The 26,892-nt window shown below is 50.1% G+C and overlaps 2 protein-coding genes across 6 annotated transcripts; one reads left to right on the forward strand and one right to left on the reverse strand.

Moving 5' to 3' along the window:
* Nucleotides 1-322: 322 nt before the first annotated feature.
* On the reverse strand, nucleotides 323-7,985 carry FHL3 (four and a half LIM domains 3). Of its 5 annotated transcripts, XM_019726577.3 has the most exons (7): nucleotides 7,601-7,835; nucleotides 4,606-4,716; nucleotides 2,859-3,032; nucleotides 2,597-2,771; nucleotides 1,544-1,713; nucleotides 1,233-1,419; nucleotides 323-1,109 (listed from the first exon to the last, which is right to left on the reverse strand). In XM_019726577.3, the coding sequence occupies exons 3-7, from the start codon at nucleotides 3,012-3,014 to the stop codon at nucleotides 955-957; spliced, it is 843 nt and encodes a 280-aa protein (XP_019582136.1). In that variant the 5' UTR covers nucleotides 3,015-3,032; nucleotides 4,606-4,716; nucleotides 7,601-7,835; the 3' UTR covers nucleotides 323-954. The 5 variants fall into 5 exon arrangements, with proteins under 5 accessions (XP_019582136.1, XP_088647159.1, XP_019582137.1 ...); XM_088791033.1 differs by lacking the exons at nucleotides 4,606-4,716; nucleotides 7,601-7,835 and adding an exon at nucleotides 7,965-7,985; XM_019726578.3 differs by lacking the exon at nucleotides 4,606-4,716 and having other exon boundaries at nucleotides 7,695-7,835.
* Nucleotides 7,986-12,367: 4,382 nt separating this feature from the next.
* Nucleotides 12,368-22,069, forward strand: UTP11 (UTP11 small subunit processome component). The gene is made up of 8 exons (XM_019726579.3): nucleotides 12,368-12,529; nucleotides 15,760-15,821; nucleotides 17,004-17,106; nucleotides 17,497-17,610; nucleotides 18,418-18,511; nucleotides 18,609-18,739; nucleotides 20,608-20,718; nucleotides 21,433-22,069. Exons 1-8 carry the CDS (start codon nucleotides 12,467-12,469, stop codon nucleotides 21,514-21,516), a joined length of 762 nt encoding a protein of 253 aa, XP_019582138.1. The 5' UTR covers nucleotides 12,368-12,466; the 3' UTR covers nucleotides 21,517-22,069.
* The last annotated feature ends 4,823 nt before the right edge of the window (nucleotides 22,070-26,892 follow it).

A 26,892-nucleotide genomic window follows, 5' to 3' on the forward strand; every position in this document is an offset into this window, starting at 1 on the left:
GTTAAGGGAAGGCGCGATTTGTGCCAGCCGGGACCCTTCCGACACCCCTGCTCGCGCTTGGAACCTGCCCCAAACCCCTCCCTTCGCCACGGGAGGAAAAAGCCTTTAACTAGCGGGGGGAGGCAGGCTAAGCCCAAGAGGGATGGTAGAGAGGGACAGTAGCTGCGGCGGGGATCCCCTTTTTCCCAAGAGATTTCCCACTCCGTGGCCCAGGCAGCTCCCCCCTGCTCTGCAAGGAGGAGGTCTGGAAGAGCCTGCGTCTCCCGGTCTGCAAAGGAACCTCCTTCCCCTTCCACTCCCAGACAAACACACAGAGGCTGGCTTTCCTCACAACTGCTTTATTGCAGAATCTTGAAGGGGGCGAGTCAATACCACCCCGCTGCCCATCTCTGGGCAAAATGAAGCTGAAATGAAATGATAAAACACTCGACGAGCTGGGCAAAACCCTGTACGCCAGGACCTCCTAATCTGCTGCTCAGACAGCCCCAGCCCTGCAGACAGGGGCAGGATTGGGGTGTGGAGGGTCAAGCCTGAGTATAGTCCACTTCTGAGGCATTCTCAGGCACCCATAGGAGACCTATAGTCTCTACAGACAAGTCTAGATTGAAGGGGGCCTGAGTTCCCAGAGTCTAAGTTTGGAGGGCTGCGGTCTAGAGCCCTGACTTGGGGAGAGAACTTGGTCTGGCAACCCAGACCGTAGGGGAGAGGGCTGAGTTCTGGAGTCCAGGCTTGGGAGGGGATATGAATGATAGAGGCTCTGTAACAGCCCAGGTTTAGGGGCCCTGGGATAAGGAGTACTGGTTTGGGGATGTTGGAGTGGGGAGATTTAATCCTGGAGCCCAGGGGGAGCCCCAATTTGGGGAGGAGTTCCAATTTGGGTCCCAGAGGTGGTTTGGAAAAGGAGCCTTAGTCCTTGAGCCCTGGTTGGGAGGGCCTGGGCCCAGGAGCCCTGGCTCAGGGCCCTGCCTGGCTGCAGCCCTGGCACAGCACTTGGTCTCCATCGGGCACGAAGCCTTGGCCCACCAGGGAGGTGGAGCAGCGGGCACAGGCGAAGCAGCTGTGGTGCCAGTGGCGGTCTTCAAAGGACACGTACTTGCCTCCACCGAGTCCTGGAGGGAGGCTGGAGATTAGCTCTGCACATCTAGAGGGTCCTGGCCCTCAGCTTCACCCAATCCCAGATCCCATTCTCTTGCCTGCACCCTACCCACTCAGTTCTTTGACCTTTCTCCCACCTGTGATGGGGCGCTTGCAGCTGCTGCACTTGGGTGCAAAGAGTTCTCCAAAACATGCCACACAGTAGGGATCTTCATCCCGGGAGGTGAACTGCTGCCCTGCTAGGGGTGTCTGGCACCCGGTGCAGACCAGGCACTCTCGATGCCAGGGCTGGTCACGGTATGTCACGCCACCCTGTGTCAGCGTCTGTGGGGGCAGCATCTGTCAGCAGGGGCAAGTAGGGATTCCCACCCCACAACAGAGCCCTGCTCACCCCCACCCATGTATACCGTGAAGATAAGCACCCCCACCCTGCTGGCCCAGCTCCCACCTTGCTGCAGCGGGCACAGCGAGGAGCAAACTTGTTCTCATAGCAGGGCACGCAGTAGTGAGCACCCTTGTCGGGCACGAAGGAACGGGAGCCCAGCGGCTGCTCACAGCCGCTGCACAGGAAGCAGTGCTCATGCCATGTCTGGCCACCATATTCCAGCTTCCGGGACCCTGTGGGGAACAGGGGTCCCACTCAGAGGCTGCGTCGAGCTCCTGCATGATACCCTCTGCTGCTCCCGTAGCCTGCACGTTGTGGTGTCCATGCACACGCAGCGAGACTCCCACAACATATTGCACATGCTAACCTCCCCCAAACATTGGACATGCTGGCCGAGCAGGTACTAGACCCCTATAAACTAGACATGAGGGTTTGGCATATGTGAAGTCGTCATATGGACAAGATATGACTATCTCAGCACACACCAGGCCTCTACGTCACAGGCATGAGGATTCAGTATATGCTAAGCCCTTATGCACCAGACACAATGGCTTAGCGCTCACACACACAGACTCCACTTTTACTAGCCACGCAAGTCTCTGCCCACACAAAGTTCTAATTTCCTGGACATGAGAGGGTCAGCACATGCGAAGCCCCTGCATATCCTAATCATGCTATTCTTTGCATATTCTAAATCCTCACATATATCTATTACGCATACAGGTCACCACACACGTTAAGCCCTCTGTTTATCTGTCCCTGCACAAGCTAAGCCGCAATGCACGAAGCGCTGACAGTCTCAGCATACTCTCAGCTCCTATATGCGGCAAACATGCAGGTTTTCATGCACGCTAAGCTCCCCCATGCCCCATGTGTCAGTCAGCCCATACATGTAAGCCCACAGGTGTATGCCAGGCCCACCGGTCCAGCACACATTAAACTCTCAGCAATGTACCAAGCTTGTCAGTTCCTGTACATGTTAAGTTCCCAAGAACATACAGGCATGACAGACCCTGCATACATGAAAGTCCCAGGAACATGCTACATGTGTGGGTCTTTCTAAGCCTCCATGTATGTATCAGGCGTGCCAGTCCCACATGTAGCCCAGGGACATACCCGGCATGACGGTCTCCCCACAGGCAGAGCACTGCGAGGAGAAGGCACTGCAGTAGCAGTCATTGCAGAGCAGCTCACTGTCCTGGCAGGTGAAGGGCTCATCAGCCAGGGAGCGCTGGCAGCGGCAGCAGCGGAAGCAGCCCTCGTGGAAGTGGCGGTCTTCGTAGAACAGCTCCTGCCGGAAGCACAGCAGGGATGCTGGCACCTTTGTCCCTCCGGCCAGCCTCCACCCACTCCCTGCCCTGTTTGCTCTGGTCCTTACCCTAGAGTCATGCCCAATCAACTGCTGACACTCGGCACAGGTGTTGGCAAAGGTGTTGTCATAGCAGGGCACGCAGTAGGGGCCGTTGTCTGTCTGGATGTATTTGCGGCCATACAGGGACTCGCTGCATTTTGCACAGTCAAAGGCCTCGCTCATGGTGGCTGTGAGTGAGCCCTGTTAGGGACACAAGGTGCAGCAGGGTCACCAAAGGGGCTGTGGCTTAGTCCCTTGCAGGAGCCCATGGCATTAAGAGCACGAGATCAGGCATAAAAAAATGCCAGGTCAGAGTAGGTGGCAATGGGGAAGGGGTGCTTCTGGGAACCTAGGAGTCCTGCGTGTTTATTTCTGTATTTCATGATGGGGGTGGAAGGGGGTCATGAAAAATCAGGAAGCAGAAGTTGTTTTCTTATCTGGGCCCTGGCAGATCTGCGGGGAGGGGGGCTTTTCCTGGGTCAGTGACTCATTTCCTGCCCCAGCCTGAATTTAGCCTCTACTGTCCCCAGTGTCCCCAAAGGGGCAAAAGAGCAGGGGCAGAGAGCCACCCTATCTTATTCCATCTGAACAACAGTCCCACCCTCTCCTGACTCCCAGGAAGGGACCCTCAGGATATGGATCAAGGAACCCCTACCCACAGGTCTGAAATGGGAACCTTAGGGAGAGGAATGGGCTGTTCTACCCCCATCCAGGAAACAGTGGAATGTTAGAGGGATGCTGGGCGGATGAATGGTGGAGGTGGTGGAGGCAATGTCATTGAGCCTCACCTCCCAGGAGAATCAGCCCAGCAACAAGGACTTCAGAGGCTCAGCCTAGGTTTAAGCAGGAAATCCTGCAAGCTGGACCCAGCCAAGCTTCCCCAGCTGGACCCTCTGCCCTCATCCCCTGCTGGGTCTCTGGTCACACCAGCCTGGGCTGCCTTGGCCTGCAACATCTGCAGCAGCTGTGGCAGCCCAGATGGCCAGATGTCAGGTTTTGCCAGCAAGAGGGGAGAGAAAAGGGAAATGAGACGCCTGGGGAGAGAAGGGGGAACTAGAGACAGAGATTATGCAGTGTGCCTCCCTGCCATCTCCTGCTAGGGGGCATCACTCCTGGCAGCATCTGCCAAAGCCCCAGGATCTTTCCATCCGCGGGTCATGGTTTCCCTCCTCCTGCCTCTGGGGGAGACAGCCTCTCCTCAGCTTTTCTGATGTCTAAGGGTTTGGGGCAGGGGGAGTAAAGGGTGAAAGTGGGAGCCACTGAAGACATTTTCTCCCTAATCAGGTCCCCTCTCCGGTGGGGAGTCAGGCAAGGGGGAGCTGTTGCTGCAGACACCCAGCCCCCCACCAAACCTCAGACACTTTCCATTTTCTCAGGAACAAAGCATGTTTGCAGGATGAGGTCATCCACACAGCTGCCTCTGGAAAAGGAGTGTGGGGAGTGGGGGGGAGGTAGGGAAATGGGGTTCCCGGTCCCTTCTGCTGCCCTTGATTCCAGTCTCTAGCCCCAGATTCAGAGCTCCCCACCTCTAGCCTCTTCCATCATGAAGCCTGCTCTATGCGGACTGGGATCCCAGAGGTGGGTGGAACCACCAAGATCCATAGGAAGGGGATGTTCTCACAACTGCAGATGAGCCTGGGGATTACAAAGGAACCACCAACCCACTCCCCCCACAGTAGACCCCAGGAACTGGCAGTCCCCAGAGGCTGCCCTGGCTCAAGTTGAAGGAAAAGTCCTCCTTTTCTCAGCTACCCCCAGCGGGAAATTCTCTCACCAACAAGCATTGCTCTGGCTTGGAGTTCAGACTCCAGGCGCCAGCAGATGCCCCAAGCCTGGAAGGCCTGGCTCTTCTGAAGGGATGGCTCGTGAGTTCACAGCTGCTCTTCTGTACAATGGGAGGACACTCAGTTCATACCCCAGGCCAGGGCATGAGGCCACCAGGAGCTGGGGTCTTCAGAGCAGGGACTTCTGGAGTAGGGGCTATGCCGTAGGGTGGACGGTATCCCCCTTCTCAGTCTGCCCCCCACCACTTGGGCCTGGGTTTCCTCTGGCCCAACATCTGAGGGTTGCCTGGGCTGTCAGCCACTGGGCAGCAGGGGGTCACACAGGTGGAGTGAGTGTGGCCATGCCTCTGTCCCAGAGTGCCCTGGGCCTTTTCCTTCCTTCCTGGCTTGGCCCAAAGCATCAGCCACCTTCCCAGGCCCAGGCTACCCTTGGTCCCGCCCCCTGGGAGGCAGTCACCACTCTGAGACAGGGGCACCCCAAATAGGGTATGGGCATGACTTCTGTTTCCTTCCCAGAATGCCCTAGTCTGTCCAGCTGGGCTCTAGTGAGGACAGAATGAAGGGCACTATCAAGGCCCACCTGTCTCTGCCCATTCCCTTCCTCCCCCTTTCCCTGGCAGGGCTGGGGGACTGAGGGAGCCAGTCTTATGTTCCTTTATGGCTGGTAGGAGGGTGCAGGGGAGACTGCTCAGTCTGCCAGATGGCTCTCAGCCCTTGCCCCCACCAACACACACACACACACCCCTACACCTGACCCAGACACACATCTGGCACCTCTCAGTGAACCTCCTGGAGCTCAGAATGGCTGGATAAATGCCTGTGGCATGCACGTGGTGGGTAAGGGCTTGCGCTGTGAAATATAAGCCTGGGTGATCTTGGGCAAGTCACGTAAGCTCTCTGAGACTATTTTCCCATCTAACACTATCTCCTACCTCCTGAGGTGGTTGTTGGGCATACATGTTAAGATACTTAGAAAGCACCCAGCAGTTAGTTAGTAGTCAGTAAATGGAGACTATTAGTGTTCTTATTATTAGCCCCTCCCTCATACTGGAGTCAGACAACAGGTACTCAGCCAGGCTGGGGTCGGGGAGCACACCCAGAATTTGACCTGGACCTTCTCAGTGTAGGCCCAGGGAGAGAACAAAGAGGAACCCCTTGCTCTGCTAGGGGCACCAACAAGGCTCAGGCCATGAGGCTAGCCCGACTCCAGTCCGCATAACTGAGACCCCTCACACAGGTACACAGGTGCATACACCTGCATGCTGCCATGCCTCTCACAAAGTGCACACTCATCCACCATCTCAGCACATCTCACAAAAGGCAGGCGGGACAGTGTGCCATCTCCATTTTACGGCTGAGCACAGAGGCCAGGGTCAAGGTAGGGGCATGCTCAAGGTCATTCAGGTATCAGAGAGCCCAGGGGCCCTTTCCTGTTTCTCTTTCCCTGGAAATGCTGCAGTGATGGTGGAGGGGGTGGTCAGCACTTTAGGAGCAGGAGGACATGAGATGCTGGATGACATCAGTAGCACAGGAACCCAGCTCTTCGCCCCAGCTGCCAGCCCTGAGACTGGAAGACACCCAGAAGCCTTTCCAATTACCCATGCCAACTACTCAACCCTTTTGCCCCCCTGCAGCCCCCAATGTCCAGGAGAACCCTGGCCAGGCCCCATAGCTGTGAGTCAGGATCTGAACAGATCCCTCCTCCAGCTCCTGGGAGTTGACAGGAGACTAAAGGGGAGAAACTGATCTCCCCCCACACCCACCCCCTGCTATCACAGGCACCAACCGCCCCCCCAAACTCTCCCCCCCCCATGGGGCCTGGGAGTCACAGCAGTTTAGGGCAGGGGGAGGGGGTGGGAAGCAGGATCCAACAGCTGTTCTGGGGACGAGAGGAATAGTTCATTCACCCTGGGTCCCCCAGGGCTGAAGCAGCCCATCCAAGATGAGTTTAAAAATAAATTGGGGCTGTCTTGGTGTATGCCTGGGGCTCCTTGATCTCAGTCTTACTGTCTCAGCTCCTCTCCTCATGGGGACTCAGTTGGCCCAGAGTTTGTGTTTTCCCACATCCTTGCTTCCCAGTCTTCTGGGCCTGAGTCTCTCAGGGTCTGTCTTGGAAGCTGTCAGGGCACCTCCATTAAATCTCAGTCTCTAGGTGACTAGCTCTGTTCCACTCACCCTGCGCCTGTCTCTGCACACTTCAGCAGCTGTCTGCATGTTGTGGGTCTCTGTCTCTCTGACTGGCTATCTCCCAGCAGCCTCCCTCCGGGAATTTCTACCTCTGAACACCCACGTCTGCTCTCTTAGTGTGTCTATGGGGAGGAATGCCTTGGTCTCCACCCCACCCCACCCCAATTCTCTACCTCTTAGCCTCTCTGTATGCCTGAGTGTCTCTGTCTCCAGTCTCTGAATGTCTCTGTAGGCCCCACAGAAGCTGATTCACCACAAGGCTAAGGAAGCTTAGGCTTCTGGGACCCTCACTTGCCCAAGGCCCTGGAAAGGACGCTATGGCGTGCTCACTAGGGTCACTGTATGCTCTTTCTTAAAATGCTCCACAAAACCTGGCTTCGTCCCTATGCCTCGGGTCAGTCTCTCAGAGTCTCTACACCCAAGTAGAGTCCCTGTTTTAGATAACTGCAGCCTCCTGTGTAAGCCTGTCGTTCGCGTCCCGGTCTCAGTCTCGGTCTCTCGCTCCACCCGGCTTTCTGGGAGCCTCAGTTTCTCAGAACCCTCCGGTCTCTCTCTCGACTCTGACTTTTCTATTTCAAACTTGGCCCCCTCCCTCGCCTAACTCTCACTGCAGCGCCCACCCCGCCGGAGTACCGGTTGCAGTGCAGACCCGGGCTCAACGATCTCCCGAGATCGGCGCCCTAGGCGCCCGCAGCCGGACCCAGGCGGGGGCAGGGGGCGGGTCGCCTCCGCTCCCTTCCCAGCCGGAGGGCGGGGGCCAGGAGCTGGGATCCGAGCCGCGCTCAGCAGAGAGCTCACCTCGAAGCCGGCGGCCGGAGCGGGGAGCGGCGTTCGTCGCGGGTGAGGGTGAGGGGGGCTGGGAAGCCGGGCCGCGTCCTTCGGCGGCTCCTACCTGCTGGCCGGGCCGCGCGGAGGCCGAGCGAGCTGCCGGCGAAGCTGCCGGCTGCAACCGGACCGTGTGGGCGATTGAGAGCGCGGCCCCTACCCTCCCCGAGGAAGTGTGCGCGGGGGCCCGCCCCGCCCGGACCCCGCCCCCGGCCGCCCCTGCCCGCGGGGTGCGGAACCCGCCCCTGGCCCCTAGTCCCCGAGGCGGGGGGCAGACCCCGCCCCCACCTCCCTTTTAGACTGGGGCCCCAGTCCCCCTCCTCCGGCCCAGCCTAACCTGGCTCTCTCTACCTTCCTGGGCGGCCAGGACCCCGCCCCTGTCCCTTCCTCGCCGCTTCTGCTGCCCTCTCTCCCTGCTCCCTCCACTCTCCTCCCCACCCCCACCCCCCTAGCCTCAAGCGGGAGTCTGCTGTATTCAGTCTCAGGCAAGGGGTACAGGACCCAGCTAGCTGATCAAGGTCCTTTTGGGGACCAAGAGTCTTCATGCCCTCTTTGTGTCGCCCTCCTCCCAATTTACCCCCAGGGGGTCACACTCAGCCCGAGTTTGTGAAAGGGGCCTTAATCTAGCCTGGAGGAGAGGGTGGTTTTGACTCTGCCATCATGGCCCTGTCAATGGGGACCTAGGTGTTCTCTGGAAACAGGAGTGAAGAGAGGACCCCACCTCCGCCCTGCAGTAGAGCCTTGACCTTCAAAGGGCTTTATTCCACAACTCTGATTGGCAAAAACAGAAGTAGTCACCACCTCACCTCCAGGTGCATCCTGGGACTGAGAAGTCCTGTTTAGGTATCCACAGCGCCCAGGAATAGTTTTGACCTTTGAGGCCCCAGGGGGGATTCTAATCCTTGGCCCCATGATTTTTGGGCCTCTCAGAGAGCGGTGTGAGGAGTGTGCGCGGTTGAGGCACGGCAGGGAAGTAGAGGGAACCCCTCCTCCCCCCACCTCTACAGTTTCCAACTCTCTGGCTTCCTCCCTGTGCCCTGGAGGGAGGACTGGCGCCTGCCAGGGACACAAGGCCCCTCTAGGTCCTTGAGGCCAGCCCCCCTGGGATCCTCAGGATTGTCACTAGGAATAAATAGCCTTGATCTGGAAGGGTGGGGGGAGGAAGGAGGAGGCTCTGCTGTGCTGTTTGCAAAACATGAAACAACAAACCAACCCTGGAAATAACCTCGGCATCTAGAGTAGAAATTCAGAGGCTCTCCCATCCCCCAGGCTGGGTCCAGCCAAGCTCTCAAGAGCAGAGACTCTTTTCCTTCCAGGCTGGGGTTCCTTAGTATCCTCTTCTCCCATCTCTGAATCACATGCCTGCCTTCCTGGGTCCCAAGTCACCCTCTAGACCAGATTTCCTTTCAAAATTAACTAATTGTTTGTTTATTATTGTTGTTCCTGTGTCAAGAGGGCAGGAAATGGGTCCTCCCTGTTCGCTACCACTTTTCCAATACCTACTCTAATGTTTGGATAATAAATATCTGACGAATGAATGAATGAATGAATGACACTGCTTCAGTTTGGATACCCCCTTTCCTCCTAGTTTGGACCATAGGCATCTGTTACCTGGAATCAAGGGAGTGAGCAGCCAGACCATGGGTGGGCCCTTTCTCTGGGATTTGTCTTGCAGGTGTAGGAGACTCCTAGCCCCGGGAGGTTCAGGGAAGACTGCCTGCCATGTTTCCCTGAAAATAAGACTGGGTCTTAAATTAATTTTTGCTCCAAAAGACGTATTAGGGCTTATGTTCACGGGATGTCATCCTGAAAAATCATGCTAAGGCTTATTTTCTGGTTAGGTCTTATTTTCGGGGAAACACGGTAGTTGAAGTTAGATGCCAAAAGGGTTCTGCTGTGGTGGGGAGGGCACAGGTGAGCAGCTTTCAGAAAGGGAGGAGTTATGAGTGAGGAAGGTGCTGGATCAAAGGTATAGCTGGGGGGGGTCTCTAGTTTTTTACTCACAGCTTGAATTTCTGCTGAAAAGCCTTAACAAGAGTCCATCTTTCCTGAATTCTTAACTTTGTACTAGTACCTAAGCACTTTACGTATATTAGTGCACTTAATTTTCCAACAACTTTATGAAATATGTATTTTTATCCCTGTTTTAAGGATGGGGAAATAGGAGACAGAGAGAGTAAGTAATCTGCCAAGGGTGACACAGCTAATAATGCCAAAGCCTGGATTCAAATCCAATCAAATATCAAAGCTCCTTAAGCTAAAAAAAAAAAAAAAAAAAAAAAAAAGAAGCTTAACTGTTAGGTTCTAAGCCTCTGTAATCATTTAACATCCTTAAACCTCAGGCTCCTGTCTGTTGAGTAGTTGACTCTTGTCTCATAGCATTCCTGTGAGGATTGGATGAGAGCACACAGTAGGAATTTAATATGTGGGACCTCTCCCCCACCCCCCATCCCCACACACATTCCCTTTCACAGTCAAGTGTTAAGGTTCTGTGGATGAACTTGGGAGTCTGGAGGCCAGAGAAAGTTAGGAGACTTCTGATTTGGCCCAGCCTGGGGGAGGGACTGTTGTAGGCCAGGGGCTGTTTATCATTGTTTCTCCTGCCTACACTGTAAGTGCCCCTCTGGTTCCCCTCCACATTTCTAGCTCTCCAGTGCGCTCACATTTCCCTGCCCGCTCTATTTCTGTTGACCCAGGAGGACATGCCCCAGGGAGGTCTAGGGATCAGCCACATGGACTCCCTGTTCCTGTTCTCTATCAGTCCCCCTCCCTCCCTATCTCTGAGGAACAGGTGTGTCTGAGCTGGGGCTGGAAGCAGAGCCTTAGTCCTGGACGACCAGCCTTGGGTGAGTGGGATCTAGTTGTCCCTTTACCCACCCAGGAGGTCCCCACACCCCCTTCCTTATCTTGTGGTGGAAGGGGACTTGCTCAGGGTCTCCCAGCTGTTCTCTCATCTTGGAAGGGCTTTCAAAAGGTGGCCTTGGGTGATGACTGACAGGCCTCTCGTGGTTTCCTCTTGAGTACTGAATCACTCTCTGATGCTTGTAACCACAAGCTCTCCTTCCCCCAGTGAGAAAACTTCCTTCCTTCTTTGGGTATATTGCTCACCCTTACCCTTTGGACTGCCTAGAGCCCCTGCAGGCGGATTCCAGGGTTCTTTATCCCTTCCAGTGTGCAGAGCTGTCTTCTCCTGGGCGTACCCATTACTCAACGCCTTCTTCAAGGGAAGTGGCAGGAGTGACTGGGGCTGCCACCAGGTTACTCTGACTAATGGCTAGGCTTCTGAATCAAGAGGAGGCTGGAAAAGTGGGCATAGGCGAGATCATGAAGGGCTTTGTATTTCAATGGTTAAGTAACAAATGAGATGGAATTTTGTTAATGCATGTGGCTCTAGTTAGGCAAGACTCAGACTCAGAAAAAAACTTTTCACACTTCAGATCTCAGCTACTTTTAGGTTTTTTCATGCCCACTGGTCTATTGGACTTCCACTTCTGGGCACTGAAGAGAGGATTTCCCCAGAGCTCCTCGGCAGGAAGAGTGAGCCCTGTCATGAGAAATGGATGCAATCACAGCTGAAATCTAGCTTTACAGGGTGGAAAAGAAACCCAATGCTTCTGGAGTGCTCTGCATTGCCCAACCCTCTCTCAATCCTTACATTTAGGTTTAGTAATAACAATAATAGCTCCAAATTGAGAATTTGCTAAGGGGTGAACACAGCATTTTAAACATATTACAGCGGTACCTCGGTTTTCGAATGTGATCCGTTCCGGAAGACCATTTGAGTTCTGAAACGTTGGAAAACAGCCCACAGCTAAGCCTCAGGATCTTGCACTCAGTGGACACCGCGTGACATGTTCTACTTCCGAGGCGTGTTAAAAAAACCGAAGCATTTACTTCCGGGTTTATGGCGTTCGTAAACGGAAATGTTCACCAACGGAGATGTTCAAAAACAGAGGTATTGCTGTATTTCATTTAATCCTCACAACAATTCTGTATTACTACCTCAATTTCACAGAGGAGGAGACCAAGGTTGAGTGAAGCTAACTTTTTCTTGGCTGGTAGCAGTTAGTATCAGAACACACCTCCATGGTTTATGGTTTATGGTACCATGTAAATGTACATGGTACTGCCTCTGACACTCATGCTGTCAGCCAGCCATTCACTGAGGGTGTAAGGCTCAGAACTTTATAACTACTGCCATGATATCACTCCTGCCTTCAGCTGTGAGTCCCTTGATGGCTCTTTGAGGCAAGCAGCGCATGCTATTATCCTTGTTTTATGGATGAGAAAAACGATGCTTATTAAAATCAAGCGACCTGTCAAAAGCCACGCAGCCAATGAATGGCAGAGCCAGACATGGTTTTAAGGTCCCCACTCTCTACAGAATGCTCTTTTCCTGTACACACAACATTCACACAGCTCCTAGTTTTAAATACACCGCGTAAATACAAGGGTAGCGCCCTAGTTAACTGCGCATGCGCACACTCCACGCCCAGCTCGGCCTGCTGCAGTGCCAGCCACGTGTTCCCAGATGCCAACGCGGAGCGGAGCGCGAAGGCGAGATCTCGGTACACGTGGACAAGCAGACGAATAAGAACTGGCTCTTGCAGTCACGAGATTAGACGTGGGGAACTACTCTTCCCAGAAGCAGCCAGGAGCGGACGCCTTTGCTAGATGACGTATTTCCGGAAAAGCAGGCGCCGCATAGCCTGCGGAGAGGAAGTGGGCGGTCCTAAGCCTCTGGTGGCGTGACCTGTTTCCGGTAGGGTTAGTGGACGCGGCGGCTGAGGTGGTGTTGAACCGGCGTTGCCTACTGAGCTTTCCCCGGCGTGAGCAGACATGGCGGCGGCTTTTCGGAAAGCTGCCAAGTCCCGACAGCGGGAACACCGAGAGCGAAGCCAGGTAGGACCGCACAAGGTCCACGAGCGCTGGCCTGTGGCCCCCATGTGCTTCTCTGGCCCCAGCCCCCCCTCTGTGGGTGGGTCCTGGTCTCTTCTGTACGTAGATGCTGCGTGTAAATAAATGCACATATGTGCTAACGACGCCGGCGTGGCTGGGCGGAGCCTTGGGGCTTGGGGGGGGGGGGGAGGAGGAGGGTTGTGGTCCTCTCTGGGAAGGGCACGGGCTGCTCCCCTTTTCTTGGGGATAATCAAAGCTTCCCTCAAGGTTTCAGTGAGGTAATTAAATGAGATGCTGTGTGTGAAGCGCTTGATCTCTGAACTTGACGTCAAAGCTCACATAGCTAGTAAGAGCCCCAGCGGGAACTGGCAGCCACATCTAAAGGTGCTCAGCTCTGTATGGGGGTTGTGACCCAAGAGATTGGTGTGATTAATATGGTATTGGGGACCCCTTCATAAATTATATAAATGTCTACTACACTGTACCCCTGAAACTAGCATAAAGTTGTACTGAATGTCAACTATAATAGAAGAAAATATGGTATTGTGGGTTTTGTGGTCCATGAAGACCCGCCACATACGCTTTTTGTTTCTGTCTCACCCTGTAATGTTGGTGTTTTCCATCCCCATTAGACAAGTGAGGAAAGTGAGGTCCAGAGACCTAAATTGACTTGCCCACCCACAAATGCCAAAACCAGGCAGGATAAATAAGCCTGTGGAAGATGTATCTGTGTGGGGAGGTTGAATAGAAATTCGTTTAAAGTATGTAGATTCAATATATCTCTCTCACAGCTCTCGGGAATCACATCCAATCCGGAAAGGCCCTTGGAGATATCTGGTCCAGCTGCATTTTATAGATGCAGAAGAGAGGAAGAAGGATGTGTCTAAAGTTGTGTCGCCAACTGATGCCTCTTAACCACAGTTCAGTCTTCCTGCTTAATAGCATTTACCAGACATTTATTGTTCACTTGCAATGTGCTCTGTGGTGTGCTGGGAGCAGTGGTGTAATTTGCCACCATGCTTGCACCTACGTGTGGCCCTTTCTAAAAGTAATGATAGCTAGAAGTGTGTACTGTGTGCCAGAGCCAGACAAAGTGCAAAATGCTTTCCCCTCATTATCTCATTTAACTCTCAACAGTGTGTGGAAGTAGGTATTATTTTCTCACATTTGCAGATGGGGGAACTAAGGTTCAGATAAGTTAAGTAATTTGCCCAAAGACTTGCGCTGGCAAGCGGCAAAGCCAGGAAATCAGACCAAGTGTTTTGAAATCGGGCTACTAAAAGATGAATAAAGAGGCAACTTCACAAGAGGTGGCACATAAAAAATGCCAACTGAGGAATTGGAGTGGGAAGCATAGAGGTGACAGAAGACGTGGTGCAGCTGTTGGACTTGGAAGGCAATGGTAATAGCTGTCACTTTTTGAGCACTGACTATGCTGAGTACAGCCCAAGAGGCTGTACAAGGATTGTTTCATATAATCCTACAGCATTCCTATGAGGTGGGTGTTATCCTAATTTTATAAATGAGCAATCTGAGGCTTAAAGACAGTGAATAGTGTGTCCAAAGTCACAGTTGTAAGTAGTTGGATTAGCACAGAAGACAGAGGGCTTTCGAGGCTGGCTGTGAGCATGACATGCCATGTCTGAAAAGGACTAGAGGGAGAGGTGCGGAGAAGGCCGTACTGGAAAGGTGGATAAACACATTGACAAAGCACTCCCAATTTGGGTAAAGTTTGGACTTTGATCCTATAGGTCCTTCACTGAGACAATGGGGAACTATCGAAGCTATTTTGTATGGAAGGGGGATGTGTGATTATGTGTGAACTATTTCAGATGCAGCGCCAGGTTTATTTCTATATTGCCAGTGCACATTCAAGAGGACATGATCACTTTCAAGATTTCTGCCTCGTGGTGTTGCTTTTTTGACCCTTGAGTTTTCTTTCTCCGCTCTCTGTCAACCTCCCTTTGTGTGCTGTAATTAAAAATTACCAGGAGAGATTTTGGGTGTTATTTTAAATACTGACTGATTTATTGCATCACTGCAAGGATAAAAGATGAGAAAGGTGACTGTTACATTAAAAATCCCACCCAAGTTATCCAAATTCTTTTACAAGTCTAAACAGTAGAGAAGTGTATGTACTTCCTCCAAAGTCGAGATGATTCAGAGCAAAAAAGGATGCAGTGTAGTGGAGTGGGGAAGAGCACAGACCGTGGTCCCAGATAGAACGGGTTCTAGTTCTAGCTTTGCCATTTGCTAGTTCTGTGTTCTTGGGCAAGTTATTCTCTAAACCACATTCCCCTTTGGAAGATTGTGATAACCGTTTCTTTGTCCGCTTTAACCTACTTTCCATGATTGTTGTGGGGAATTAAATGAGATTGTATGTAATGAATTTATCAGATTGCTTTGTAATAGAGTAAGAGCTTAATAAATGTGACCTGTTACGATGATGTAGGCAAAATCATTTAGCACAGACCCTGACATATATTAAGTGCTCAACAATTGGTAGCTTGTGGAAAGATAATACCAAAACATAATCCTTCTACCTTCCGTGCTGTGCAAGTTCTGTGTCAGAGAAAGTATTTTCTGTCATACTTGGTGTTCTCCATACTTTTGTACCAAAGGTACAATAATAACAGTAAACATATGCTGGGCACCTGCTATGTGCCAAGCCATGTGCAGGCACTACCACTTACAGAGGCTCATTTAATCCTCACAATAACCACGAGAAGTAGGTATTATTATTCCCATTTTTTAGTTAGGAAGCAGCAGCTCAGAGAAGTTAAGTGACTTGCCCAAGGTCACAGATTGTTAAGAGGTAAAGCTTGGATTTGAATCCAATTCTCCAGACTCTAAATTTAGTTCCTTTACCACAGTTGCCTCCCTGTTACTATGTTTTCCCTTCATAGTATTTTATAAAACCTTGGATTAAGTTGGTAGTAATTTTAGTACAACTGGCAACTGCTTGCTTAGTGCCGAGTCATTGTTGCCTCTCTCTGTCCTTAATAGGCCAAGCCACCTACTATGGTGGTGCTCGTGACCTCTCTGGCACCATCCCTCTCATCCTTGGGCAGAGCCCAGTGAGGGGAGGGGAGGGAACAGGGTAGTGAGTTGGCTCCAAGGACATGGATTTACCGAGCACTCCAGAGGCTTGCTTGTTGCCATCAGGTGTCATGTTGATTTGGGTATGTGTTTGCTGAAGAAACTTAATACTTTTTTTTTCTTTTGTCTTCTAGCCCAGCTTTCGAAAACATCTGGGTCTGCTGGAGAAAAAGAAAGATTACAAACTTCGTGCAAAGTGAGTTCAGTCTTTCTGGTAGAGGTGCTGCCAAGAAAGCTTATAACTTCCCCACACTGCAGTTGAATTGCTTGAGTGTCCGACAGGGGATAATTTCCTGCCATTGATAAAATGACCAAAGCTCTGGCAGCCTGTCACATACTTGTCTGTGACCCTAAACTTGTCTCTTTGTTTAGGCAGAGCATTATTTATGTAACTGTAGTTGCATTGTGATTTTTTTGTTGTTGTTATGTTGCTCCAGATCATTTTTCTCATAGTGGCTTTGATTTGCCCCTGCCTTGGTGTTTGAGCCAAAAGCTGAGTCTTTTCTCTCTCCTTTTCTTGAAGTGCAAGATATGATCTAAAATTCTAGTTGTTGAGTCTCTTACATCACCATGTGTGTGGTGTGGAATGAAGAGATGTGAATGATGGATTCATGGGACTGAGCGTGGGTGATAATGAACTCTGAAAACATTTTATAAGACAATTATGCCCATTCTTCTCCGTTAGCACTTTATTGCAAAATACTTTATAATTATTTGTTAGCCATGCATGTCAGCTGAGGTCGTTTTTATGCTCTTGGTACAGATGGTGGGCGAGGTGTTTGGTTGCTCTGGGTCCCAGAGTTTTTAAGGCTAATAGTAATAACTGCGTGCTACTGTTGGGCCAAGCAGTGTTCTAGGAGAGTTACAATTTTTACACTCATTTATTCTTCCCAACAGCCTGCTAGGATACTATTATCATACCCATTTTACAGGTTAAATTGGGATATAGAATGGTTAACTGACTTATCTAGGATTACTCAACCAGAGGTGGTGGAGACAAAGTTGAATCCAGACAGTCTGGCTCCAGAGTCCCCGATTCTAGTCACTATGCTGTACTGCACTGTGTAGTTTCTTAATATTATTTGGTCAGTTGGTGCCCAGGCTTGCGTCAGAATCCTGTCTAAGGAGTTTTAATTTGTGCTTTGGTCCCTCCCTATAATGATATAAGTGGTACTAAAAATGTATGTGAGATGGGGACAGTTAATGTCAGGTAGGATTGGGACTGGAGAGGACCTACAGAGACAGGAGCTCAATATCAATGACAGTGGAGTGTGGATCAAATGTAGTTATTGCTTTGGCTTTTTTGAGTTTCATTTTCTGTGAACTTTAGATGCTTGTAAAGTTTGCTCATTGTGAGATTGTTTAACCTACTTTTTAGTGACTACCGGAAAAAGCAAGAATACCTCAGAGCTCTCCGGAAGAAAGCTCTTGAAAAAAATCCAGATGAATTCTATTATAAAATGACTCGGGTTAAACTCCAGGTGGGTGCCTAATGGATCATTTGGTGTTTTGAGCTCCAACTCAATAAAGAAAATAAGGATGGGGGGGGTGGGGGGCGATGGAGAGAAAGAATCTTGGCCTTTACTTAGCCCTTTTCCAGTTGGTCCAGGTGCTCTTGGTCAGTATCCAAGGCAAAACTGTCCCATCAGGAGCAGCACATGTTTTTGCCCCTGACTCTGAATTGTCTTATGCCTAAAGCTGTTCTCAGAGTGGATGACTGGAGGTCATCTAAATTGACCATGCACCTTGGGGCGTAGTGCGTTGACTTGCAGATGGCTTTTGGTTATCTTTGTTCCAGCGATAAATTATGCCAACAACTTAGTAATGGTTTTAATTTAATAAGAAATGTATCTTTTAAATTTGGATTTTAGGATGGAGTTCATGTTATTAAGGAGACTAAGGAAGAAGTAACTCCAGAACAGCTGAAACTGATGAGAACGCAGGATGTCAAATATATAGAAATGAAAAGGGTTGCAGAAGCTAAGGTAACAACTGAAACTGTTCTGAATATTTTTATGGCTTAAGAAGATAAATATAAATCCATCAATCTAAATTTAAAAATTGATTTCTTCTGGTGTTTGCAATTTTTCATTGGGGTACAGTGTGTTTCTCCAGGGCCCATCAGCTCCAAGTCATCGTCCTTCAGTCTAGTTGTGGAGGGCGCAGCTCAGCTCCAAGTCCAGTTGCCATTGCGGGAACTGAACTGGCAACCTTGTTGAGAACTCGCGCTCTAACCAACTGAGCCATCCTGGCTGTCCCTCTGGAAGCTCAGCGGCAGCTCGTTGTCTTCAATCTAGTTGGGGAGGGCACAGCTCACTGGCCCATGTGGGGATCAAACTGGCAACCCTGTTGTTCAAAGCTAGCGCTCTAACCAACTGAGCCTTCTGGCCGCCCCTAGTGTTTGCGATCTTGAAATGTGCTTAATTGTGAAAAATGACTGAGAAGCATAGTGGAGTGGAAAGAGTTCCGTTTTTAAAATGAGACAGACTTAGGTTTGAATTCTGGTTCTGCCATTTATTAGCCCCAAGATTATGGACAAATTAACCTCTCTGAAGCTCTTTCCCTTATTTCTATCTCATAAGACAGGATTAAATGAGTTTTGGGGAATGCCAGCCCAGTCCCTGTCATGTGGTTGGTGCTTGATAAATTTTAGTGGTCCTTTCCTTTAAAAGAATGAAGCAAATTCTTTGCTCGCTGGTGATAATGATGTGAAACGGTTTGAACTTTTGCAAATTCATTTCTGATACCCTAGAAGAACCCAATATAAAATGAGACCATATTTTGTGTTCTAGAAAATTGAAAGACTAAAATCAGAGCTCCATCTGCTGGATTTCCAGGGGAAGCAACAGAAGAAGCATGTGTTCTTTTTTGACACTAAAAAGGAAGGTATGAAATGTTTGCAGGTTCCTGGGACAGTCTAGCATATTCGTCTGTGTTGTTTGGTGTTAAGAGACAGTGCCTAAAGGATTGTCTTGACTTTTAGTTGAACAATTTGATATTGCAACTCACCTGCGAACAGCCCCAGAACTAGTGGACAGAGTCTTTAATAGACCCACGCTAGAGACCTTGCAGAAGGAGAAGGTGAAAGGAGTTACCCATCAGACTCGACTTAAGGTAATTTTCTCCATTTTTCTTTAGGTCTGAGTTTAGGAGAATCTAGATTCCATGTTTTTTTTTTTTGTTTGTTTGTTTGTTTGTTTTTGCCACTGCATTTAGTATAATAATTTGTGGAAAACTCATTAAGTTCCCTTAGAAAAGTAGGAGGGTTGATGATAAGGGTGGGAGTGAAGGAACAGTCCTTGGTTTCTAAGATTGGTGGATGGGTCGCATAATGGTCAGCAGCTTAGGTTTTGGCCTTTTGATCTGCATTTGACCCTGGGCTTTGTGCTTTTAATGCTTGCAACTGATGCCAGCAATTTTACAGTGCAGAAAAAGGAGGGCACTGAAGATAAAGGATTTGGTATACTTTGATATTGAAACTTTAGCAGCAAATACACATCAAAAATTCTTTCGTGTTATGCATTTGTAACCAAAATTTTGTTGACTTCCTGTGTTTTCCATCACTGTAACTGGGTTTGTGTAGAAGACATGCTTTTTGTCAAAGCCTTCTGGAGTTGAACTCTCACTTCTGACTGATTCATTTTAAAAAATGCTGTCAATGTGTTTCAGTCAGACAGCTGTTCTGTTTTGATTTGAATCATTTACACTACATCAGCTTTGCTTCCAATGTTTAATTTCACAGCAGTTTCTCTCACTCAGAGGCAGCTAAACTTGCTTTAGTTATATAAATACCCCTAATTAGTTTGACTATATTGGGTAATCCCATAAATTTGACAGTCTGTGCAATAAAGTGAAAACAAAAGCTGTCTGAAACCACTGCTGTGAGACTATGCTAGAATCAGGGAATTGTTTAAGTCTGAGGCCCAGTAATATTCCGCTGTATGTAGATAACACTTCTAGTTGAGGAGCCGGCTGACTAGTGTTCACGTGATAACCCTGTTTGTCAATTACTTGCTTTTTTCAGTTTGCTATGTCACTGACACTTTTCAAGTATTATGGTAGTCCCTAAAGAGATGAGTGTTCCAAATGCCTGTGTAGAATAATTCACCAACATATCTTTTGAGAAGTTGGGAAGGTTTGGCTTTTGCCATTTTTGTCTAGCATTGTTACTTTTTTCGATTGTTTTGTTTAGAGCAAAACCATTTTTATTAAGCGACCACTGGTGGGTGGATCGCAAAGGAATTTTCAGTCTAACTTGGAGGGAGTGGGCAATCCATGAATGGGCTTTAGGAAGTCTATGAATGCTTTCTTCCCCCACTGGAATTTTGAGTAAATAGGTATATATATGTGTACAAATTTAGATCATTTAGTTCTGTCTATCTCAACTGGGGTTCCATGAGAGAATAAGCCCTATAAATTTGTACAGACACATGTACATTTATTTTAAGAAAGAATCCAAAGCTTTTGTCAGTTTCTCAGAGGTTTACAATTCCCCCAAATTTAAGGACCACTGGTCTTATTTGAGGAGTCGTCAGCAGTGAGAGTTCTTAGGTCAGCCTCTGCTGAAAAAGTCCTGCTCTCTGAGATCTGCGGTCCTCAGACACTGCATACTGCCTGGTGCCCTTCTCTATTCATTTTTGTGCAGGATTTCCAGTACTAGTCCATTTTGGCATCACCTTAGGTAACCGGATGCTCACGCGGGGTTGGAGCAGCTTAGTGTAGTAGTGGAAAGATTCCTGAGACCCGCGTGACTCAGGACAGTCCTGACTCTGCTCGTAGTGCACCGTGTGTCCCTGGGCAAGTCTCCAGGCTTCCGTTCAGCTCCAGATTGTGGTGTTCCCAAAATGGACAGCTGTATAGTGTCTCGTTATGTCGATTCTGGAGTAAGGAAGGAGTTGATAAACTCCGTTTGGGTTTAAGAAACAGTTTCTTATTCATTTTTTTATCCTAAGTGTTTTATTGAAAATGTGTTTCTTCTGCAGCGGATAGCTAAAGAAAGGCAAAAGCAGTATAACTGCCTGACACAGCGGATTGAACGTGAGAAGAAATTGTTCGTTATTGCACAGAAAATTCAAACACGCAAAGATCTTCTGGTGAGGAGAGAGAGCCTTAGGCTTTCATTTTTCCGCCCCCTTTGTAAAGGTCTTAACTGAGACTGGATTTCAGCTGTGTGTAAATCTACCCCAGTGAAAATGTCTGCTCCTCAGGGGCAGTGGTTTGAGCCAGTGTCTGTTATTCTGACAGTGTTGAAATGTGCCTTGATTAAGAAGGTAATAAGAGCCTTATTAGTCCGTGCTTTGGAACAGCAAAGGGTGGGATCAGGTAGCATGTGAACTTTATAGCTTATGAGTAGCTATCTTTAACATTTAAACAGTTTAACAAAACAGTGCATGTCACTCATTGGTGTTTAAAAATAGGCAACATTGTGTAGTTAAATAACAGAGCTAAAGGATGTAAGATGCCCCTTTCATATGATGATTCCTCTAAATGTCAAATCTTCGGCTTTGCAGATCATTCAATTCTGCCTTTCTCAACTAGGGTTCTGGGAGAGAATAAGCCCTACCAAAGAAAATGATCCAAGTACCTTTCTTCTCAGTTTTTCCAAGAACTTCTTCACATTAGTATCATTGTAGATGCCCAGGGAGAAGGTGGTTTGTTGCATCTGGAAATTCCTCAGGGCTGGAAGGCTTTGTCTCTCCTGCACTTTGAGAAGGACTGAATTGGGGCTTTCTATAGGTAGTTTATGAACATTCCTATTTTATAAAACCCTCTCCTACTATTTACTGGTAATATTTTTACTCTTATAGGATAAAACTCGGAAGGTGAAGGTGAAGAAAGAAACAGTGAACTCCCCAGCTATTTATAGATTTCAGAGTCGTCGAAAACGTTGAAGTGTTATAGATAAGCTTTGTCATTCTGCGTGGAAAAGAATTATTTTTCCCCCCAGTAATTTCAAATTCCATTGGTCTAAATGACATGGTTTTCTTGTTTGTAACCATAGTTTATTGTAGATCTGACATTTGATATGAACAACATTAAAGCCCCTTCCCCATCTTACTGTTTTTGGGTTGTGAAGTCAGTCTTATTTTTATATACTTACGTTTTTTTCATAATGAAAGTTATATAGTCTCATTACGGAAAATTTGGAAAATAAATTCATCCCTGATCCCAATGCTTGTTCAAGAACAATAAATAGTTATTGCTGGGAGCTGGGACAGTGTTGGTGAAGAGTACTGTGAGCATTCTGGTTTTTTCCTCCATTCTGTAAAGGTATGCATCGGATTTTGTGTATTTGTGTTTCGTAATTGTAATTATAGTAAACAATTTTATGGCTTAGTTTTTTCACTTAAATCATTAGCTCTTTTCCGTTTTGTTACAGCACTACATTTTTAAAAAGCCATGTATATGCTCATAGTAAAAATTAAAAGAAATATTTTAATGTTAGCATAATGTTTTATCCAGTGGATAGGCTGATTTTACCCTCATTCATTCTATATTCATTGGATATTCAGGTGGCTTCATAAGTTAGCCAAGGAGGATTTTTCCCTCTTACCTTTTAAAGCTGTAGATAGAAACACTTGGAATTAGGGACCTCACAGGGGTACCTCTTTATTGATATCAGAAGCTCAAATCAGAACAGACCTGGCTGTGTTCTTGCCCTTTGCGTTCCTGGCCAACTCATGAATCCAAAGCTATAAATGGCTTGGGACAGACCTTCTTCACCCAGGAGCTATGGACCCCAGGGTGTGTGCAGCAGCTTGCTTCTCCTCCCAGAGTCTCACCCTTCCCTTCCCTGCCCGTATAGGGATGATAGGCCACAGCCGTCAGGACAGGGCTGAGCGTGCTCAGATCAAATGTGGGAGGAGCAGGGTTCTCGGAGGCTTGCTTACACCTTGTCCCCTGGAGGGGAAACAGCTGTGCGTGGATTTAAAGATAAAAAAAAAGTTAAAACTTAAGTTCCCCTTACTGCTAGGTTCCTGTACAAAACCTAAAATGAAAGCCTGTTTTCGCATGGTGTACCCAATGGGATTCGGATCTGGCGGCCCTGGAAAACAGGAAAAAGGGGTAGGGGAATACAACCTAGCAGCTTTTGCCTTCGGGAAGGGCTTCCCACTCTGTGTGTGAACGCCCTTCTGGGGAAGTGCTAAATAAATGTTGATAGTCTTGTGACATAGGGCTCTGGGGACAGTCTTGCCAGGGGAGGAGCTTACCACATGGGTGTTGGACAGAGGAGTGAGCAGACCAATGAGCACCGTTCCTGGGGCGAAACAGCTTGACCGCTGCTCTGGCTGTCCCTTGCCCCTGCTGGCTAGGAAGGTAGGAAGTTAGGAATGCCTTCTCCTTAAGTACATGCCCGCAAAAAGTTACACACACTCCGTAGGCCCTCACAGTAATAGATGCACAAGGCACACACATACTACTACTCAGGCCTCCTAAACCCAGGGGCATGTGCATCTACATGTCCTCTGGTACACGGACACACCACCAGGGCTTCTCATACAGAGGTTACACTCCGGCGAGTCCTCACGTGATAGCTAGGTACACAGCGAGGCCTGAGGCATGTGCCAGGCCAGAAGGAGCAGGAAAGTCCAACCTCCGGGACGAGCGTAAGTGCCAGGCTAGAAGGAATCAGACCATCGGGCCTGGAATTTCTGTCACACTGAGGTCTGTCTCTGAAGTCCGAGGAGCCCAAGGGGAGAGATTGGCTGCCCTTTGTGGTTAACCTGACAGATTCGAGCTTTGTGGAGCCTGCTGTCCTGCAAATAGGCAAGGGCCTTGATGCTCCCGTGTTCAGTGGGCCCTCAGACTCCTGACTGGTGGCTTGGGGAGACTATTGGTTCCTTAGGGTGCAGCCCTCCCGGCCCAGGGTAGCCTCCTTTCCCGGCTGTGCTCCCTGGGCGACATGGAACGCTCCCCCTCACCCCTGCCCCCAGTCTCCACAGCAGAGAACCAACTGACCGAAGCAGGAGAGTGTCAAACCCTGGCTTTATTCTTGAATGAAACCTTTTTCTGACTTGAGAACTGACTCCTGGCTACAGGGTGGAAAAGGCCCAGTAGGTGGAGCTGCCGCCCCTTCGCTGGGGTTGGTTTTCAGATGCTGCTGTCCACCCACTACCATACTTGGCTTCTGTCTGAAGCATCCTGTATTCTGTGGGTGCTCAGTATGTGTTTGATTATTGGATTTAATGCTATGCGGGGAGCTCTCATTAGAAAAGATTTTCTCCCGCCTCTGCTCCTCCAGCGAGAGGTTAGTGTCGCCCCAAGACAAGGACCAGGCAGGAAAGGATTTGCCCATTTCTAGTGAGGACCATGGAGGAAACGTCTCGGAGGCCCAGGTTGTCCAAGACGTGGTCAGGGTCTCCCCGTGTGCAGTGCTGAGTGTTTGTTTATAGCTGGCTATGAGGCTGTGAGCAATTAGAGCTTCACGCCCTCTGGCAGGGAAGGCAGCCAGCAGACACAGACTTGCTCTGCCTACCTGTGGAGGCCGGTGAGGCCAGGTCCTGTTGGGACTTGAGTGTGAGGTAAGTGGGTGTATGGTGCTGGCCTCCCTTCCTCCTGAGTTCTCCCAGCACGTCAGTTCACAGAGCCTGCGCCCAGGGTGCTGGGGAAGGGCGGGCCACAGCTTGGGTGGGAGTCCTGGCCCAAAGCCCCAGGTGAGTGGAGGAATTGGGGTGGGGGGACCTGAATACCATTTTGGGGCTGAGCTGGCAGGTTTCTTGGACTTGTGCAGCTGCCTCCTGGGGTCACAGGGTATGTTCGCTCTTGCCAGCCAGGTTATGGGGCCTCCCTGCTGGCAGGGCTCCCATCCAGTATCATGGGTCTGTCTCAGCAGAAAGTGCCAGGAAGGATCAGAGCGAAGCTATGAAACTCCAAGAGGCAGAGCTTCCTTTCCCAAGCCCACCACTTAGGAGTTAAGAGGCTCAGGAGGCTGCCCAGTTCATGCTTCTGCTTGTTCTTTCCTAAACTGCTCTGGTCAAAGGAACGAAATCTCTTCTGCTTCTTCACACTCTATGAGCCCTCTACCTGTTCCTTATTCCTGGATCTATCATCATTACCTTTGGGAAGTGCTGTAGAATCTGTCTCTCTCCTAACTGAAGATGCAGATTGTACCTAGTGCTCCCTGTCTTCTTACCTGCTTCACTCGATGACCCCTAGCAATGGCAATGGCTGAGTCTCCTCTCGTGGGAGGGGAGCAAGCTGCTCGGAATTGGGGCCGTAGAACAGTCCTGGGCCTCCTGCTTAGGTGGGTGGTAGTCGGCGCTGGCCCAGAGCAGAGCAAGGGCCTTGCTATTTCTAGGCAAGAGGAGTGTATCTGGGGACGTGCTGCTGTTTGGGGTGAAGAAGAGGGTGGGAAGGAAGCCCTTTCCTTTCCTCCTGTCGTCTGTCACCTGATGGCCATGCTCAGATCATAAGTGTTAATGAAACTGTGGTGCCCCGGAGGCACTTGGGCAGCCCCCCCTGCTCTGAATCAGCCTGACTCATTTACAGCTTTCTCCCAGTTACCCCAAAGGCTCCGAGGTGGCAAATGGGGGGGATGTTGGTTTCAGGTTTCATGTTTTCACATTACTGGGTGGAAAAAAAACACACAAAAAACCCTTTCCAGACCAAAAAACCAGCTTCTACAGCAGAAACAACATGTCCTGAGAGCACTGAAAATTTCCCCGTCCTCTCTCCCCAGCTGCTCAGCAACAGAGACCCGTGCAGAAGGGGTTAAGAGGAGGAGGTTGGAACCAGGCTGAATAGCGAACTGGGGACAGCCCCTCTGGAGGTGGCAGCACTTGCCTTCCTGCTTAAAGGCAGAGGAGGACCTTTGTAGGGTGCTCTAACTGTGGTCTCCAGTGGCCAGCAATGGCTTGCCAGGGGTCTGGGACAGTCAGCTGAGGATGGGTGGGGGCCAGGGAAGGAAGCCACCATCTCGCATCTAGCTAATTTGATCCCAGGAGGTTGGGGGCAAATGTCCCTCCCTCAGAGAGGGCTCTTTAGGGTGGAGTGGTAGGTGGGAAGGTGCGGGGTCCATCTGGCACATGGAGTGGGGGGTGCCATCCCCTCCTGTTACTGGCTGGTAGCATGATAGCCCCCCCACCCCCCACAGGGGCAGATGGCCTCCATGGCAGATGGAGACTAGGCCGCCAGTGGCTGGATGAGCTTTCTAGTCTCAGCCTGGCCTCCCTGGGTAATGAGAATCCAGAGGGGTAGTGACAGGTCCGTCCGTGTGCGTGCGTGTGCGTGTGTGCGTGTGTGTGTGTGTGTGTGTGTGTGTAGGGAATGGAGTCCTGGCCTTGTCGGGCCATTCTAGGGGAGAAATAAAGAAGGAACCCTAGATGGAGTCAGCGGATCCTGGGGACACACCTAAGTTTTCCATGTAGGGGTGACAGGTGCTCAGGACCCTAGCACTGCCCACCTGCCTGGGCCCCTGAAGCTGCCCCAGTTAGTTCTTGAGCGAAGCCGATAGTCCCCGGGGTGGGAGTCTCTGTGGCAGCAGGAGCCCGGTGAGCTCGATGCAGACCTCCTGCCAGGTCCCTGGAGCTCAGGGCCTGGGCAGCAGCTCCTCCCGGAGGACGCTCCGTTTATTATGCGCTTGTGCTCCCTCACTGTGCAGGCAGGCAGCGGCCTTCATTAGCGGAGGAGCTGGGGTCTGTTTTGGCTGCCTCATCAGCATCAGTGAACTGCGTCCCTGCGAGATTTGATACAATTTAATTAACCTAATTAAAAGCTCTGATTGCAGAGATGATTGGGGTAGCGCCAGCAGCGACTGCATATTTATAATGAGCTGCAAGGTGTGGGACCGCAGCCAAACGCCACGCATCCTAATGAGCGGGAGCCGGGAGCCAGGAGCCAGGGAGCGGGAGAGGGAACGTTTATTTTTGGCAATAATGCCCAGTTCCTCCCTGCCCGAGAGTCAGACCCAGGGAGCAGAGACAGAGCTGCCCGTCGAGTTCTTCTGAGCAAGGTGGAAGCAGGAATGTGTGCGTGCCCCCCACGCATTCTTGTGCCTTTGGACAGTCACACGAATGCACAGTGTCCGCGTTCTCTCCTGCAGAGTGGGGGCCGGGACCCCAGCAATGCACTTTTCCTGCCCCTCTCCATGTCTGGGAGTCAGAGGCTGCCTTGTGAACTATGAGCCCTGATATGGGGAAAGAGCCCAGCAGAACCATCTTGATTTCAAGACTTCCGGATTTCTGGGCTGTTCTCTCAGATTTGCCAAGGAAGATCAGACTCTGACAGGATTCGGCTGAAAAGCTGGGTAAGGGTCAGAAAAAGGGTCT

The sequence above is a fragment of the Rhinolophus sinicus genome, chromosome 14 (assembly GCF_057876585.1).
Source record: "Rhinolophus sinicus isolate RSI-liver-muscle chromosome 14, RSI-T2T, whole genome shotgun sequence".
Taxonomy (NCBI): Eukaryota; Metazoa; Chordata; class Mammalia; order Chiroptera; family Rhinolophidae; genus Rhinolophus; species Rhinolophus sinicus.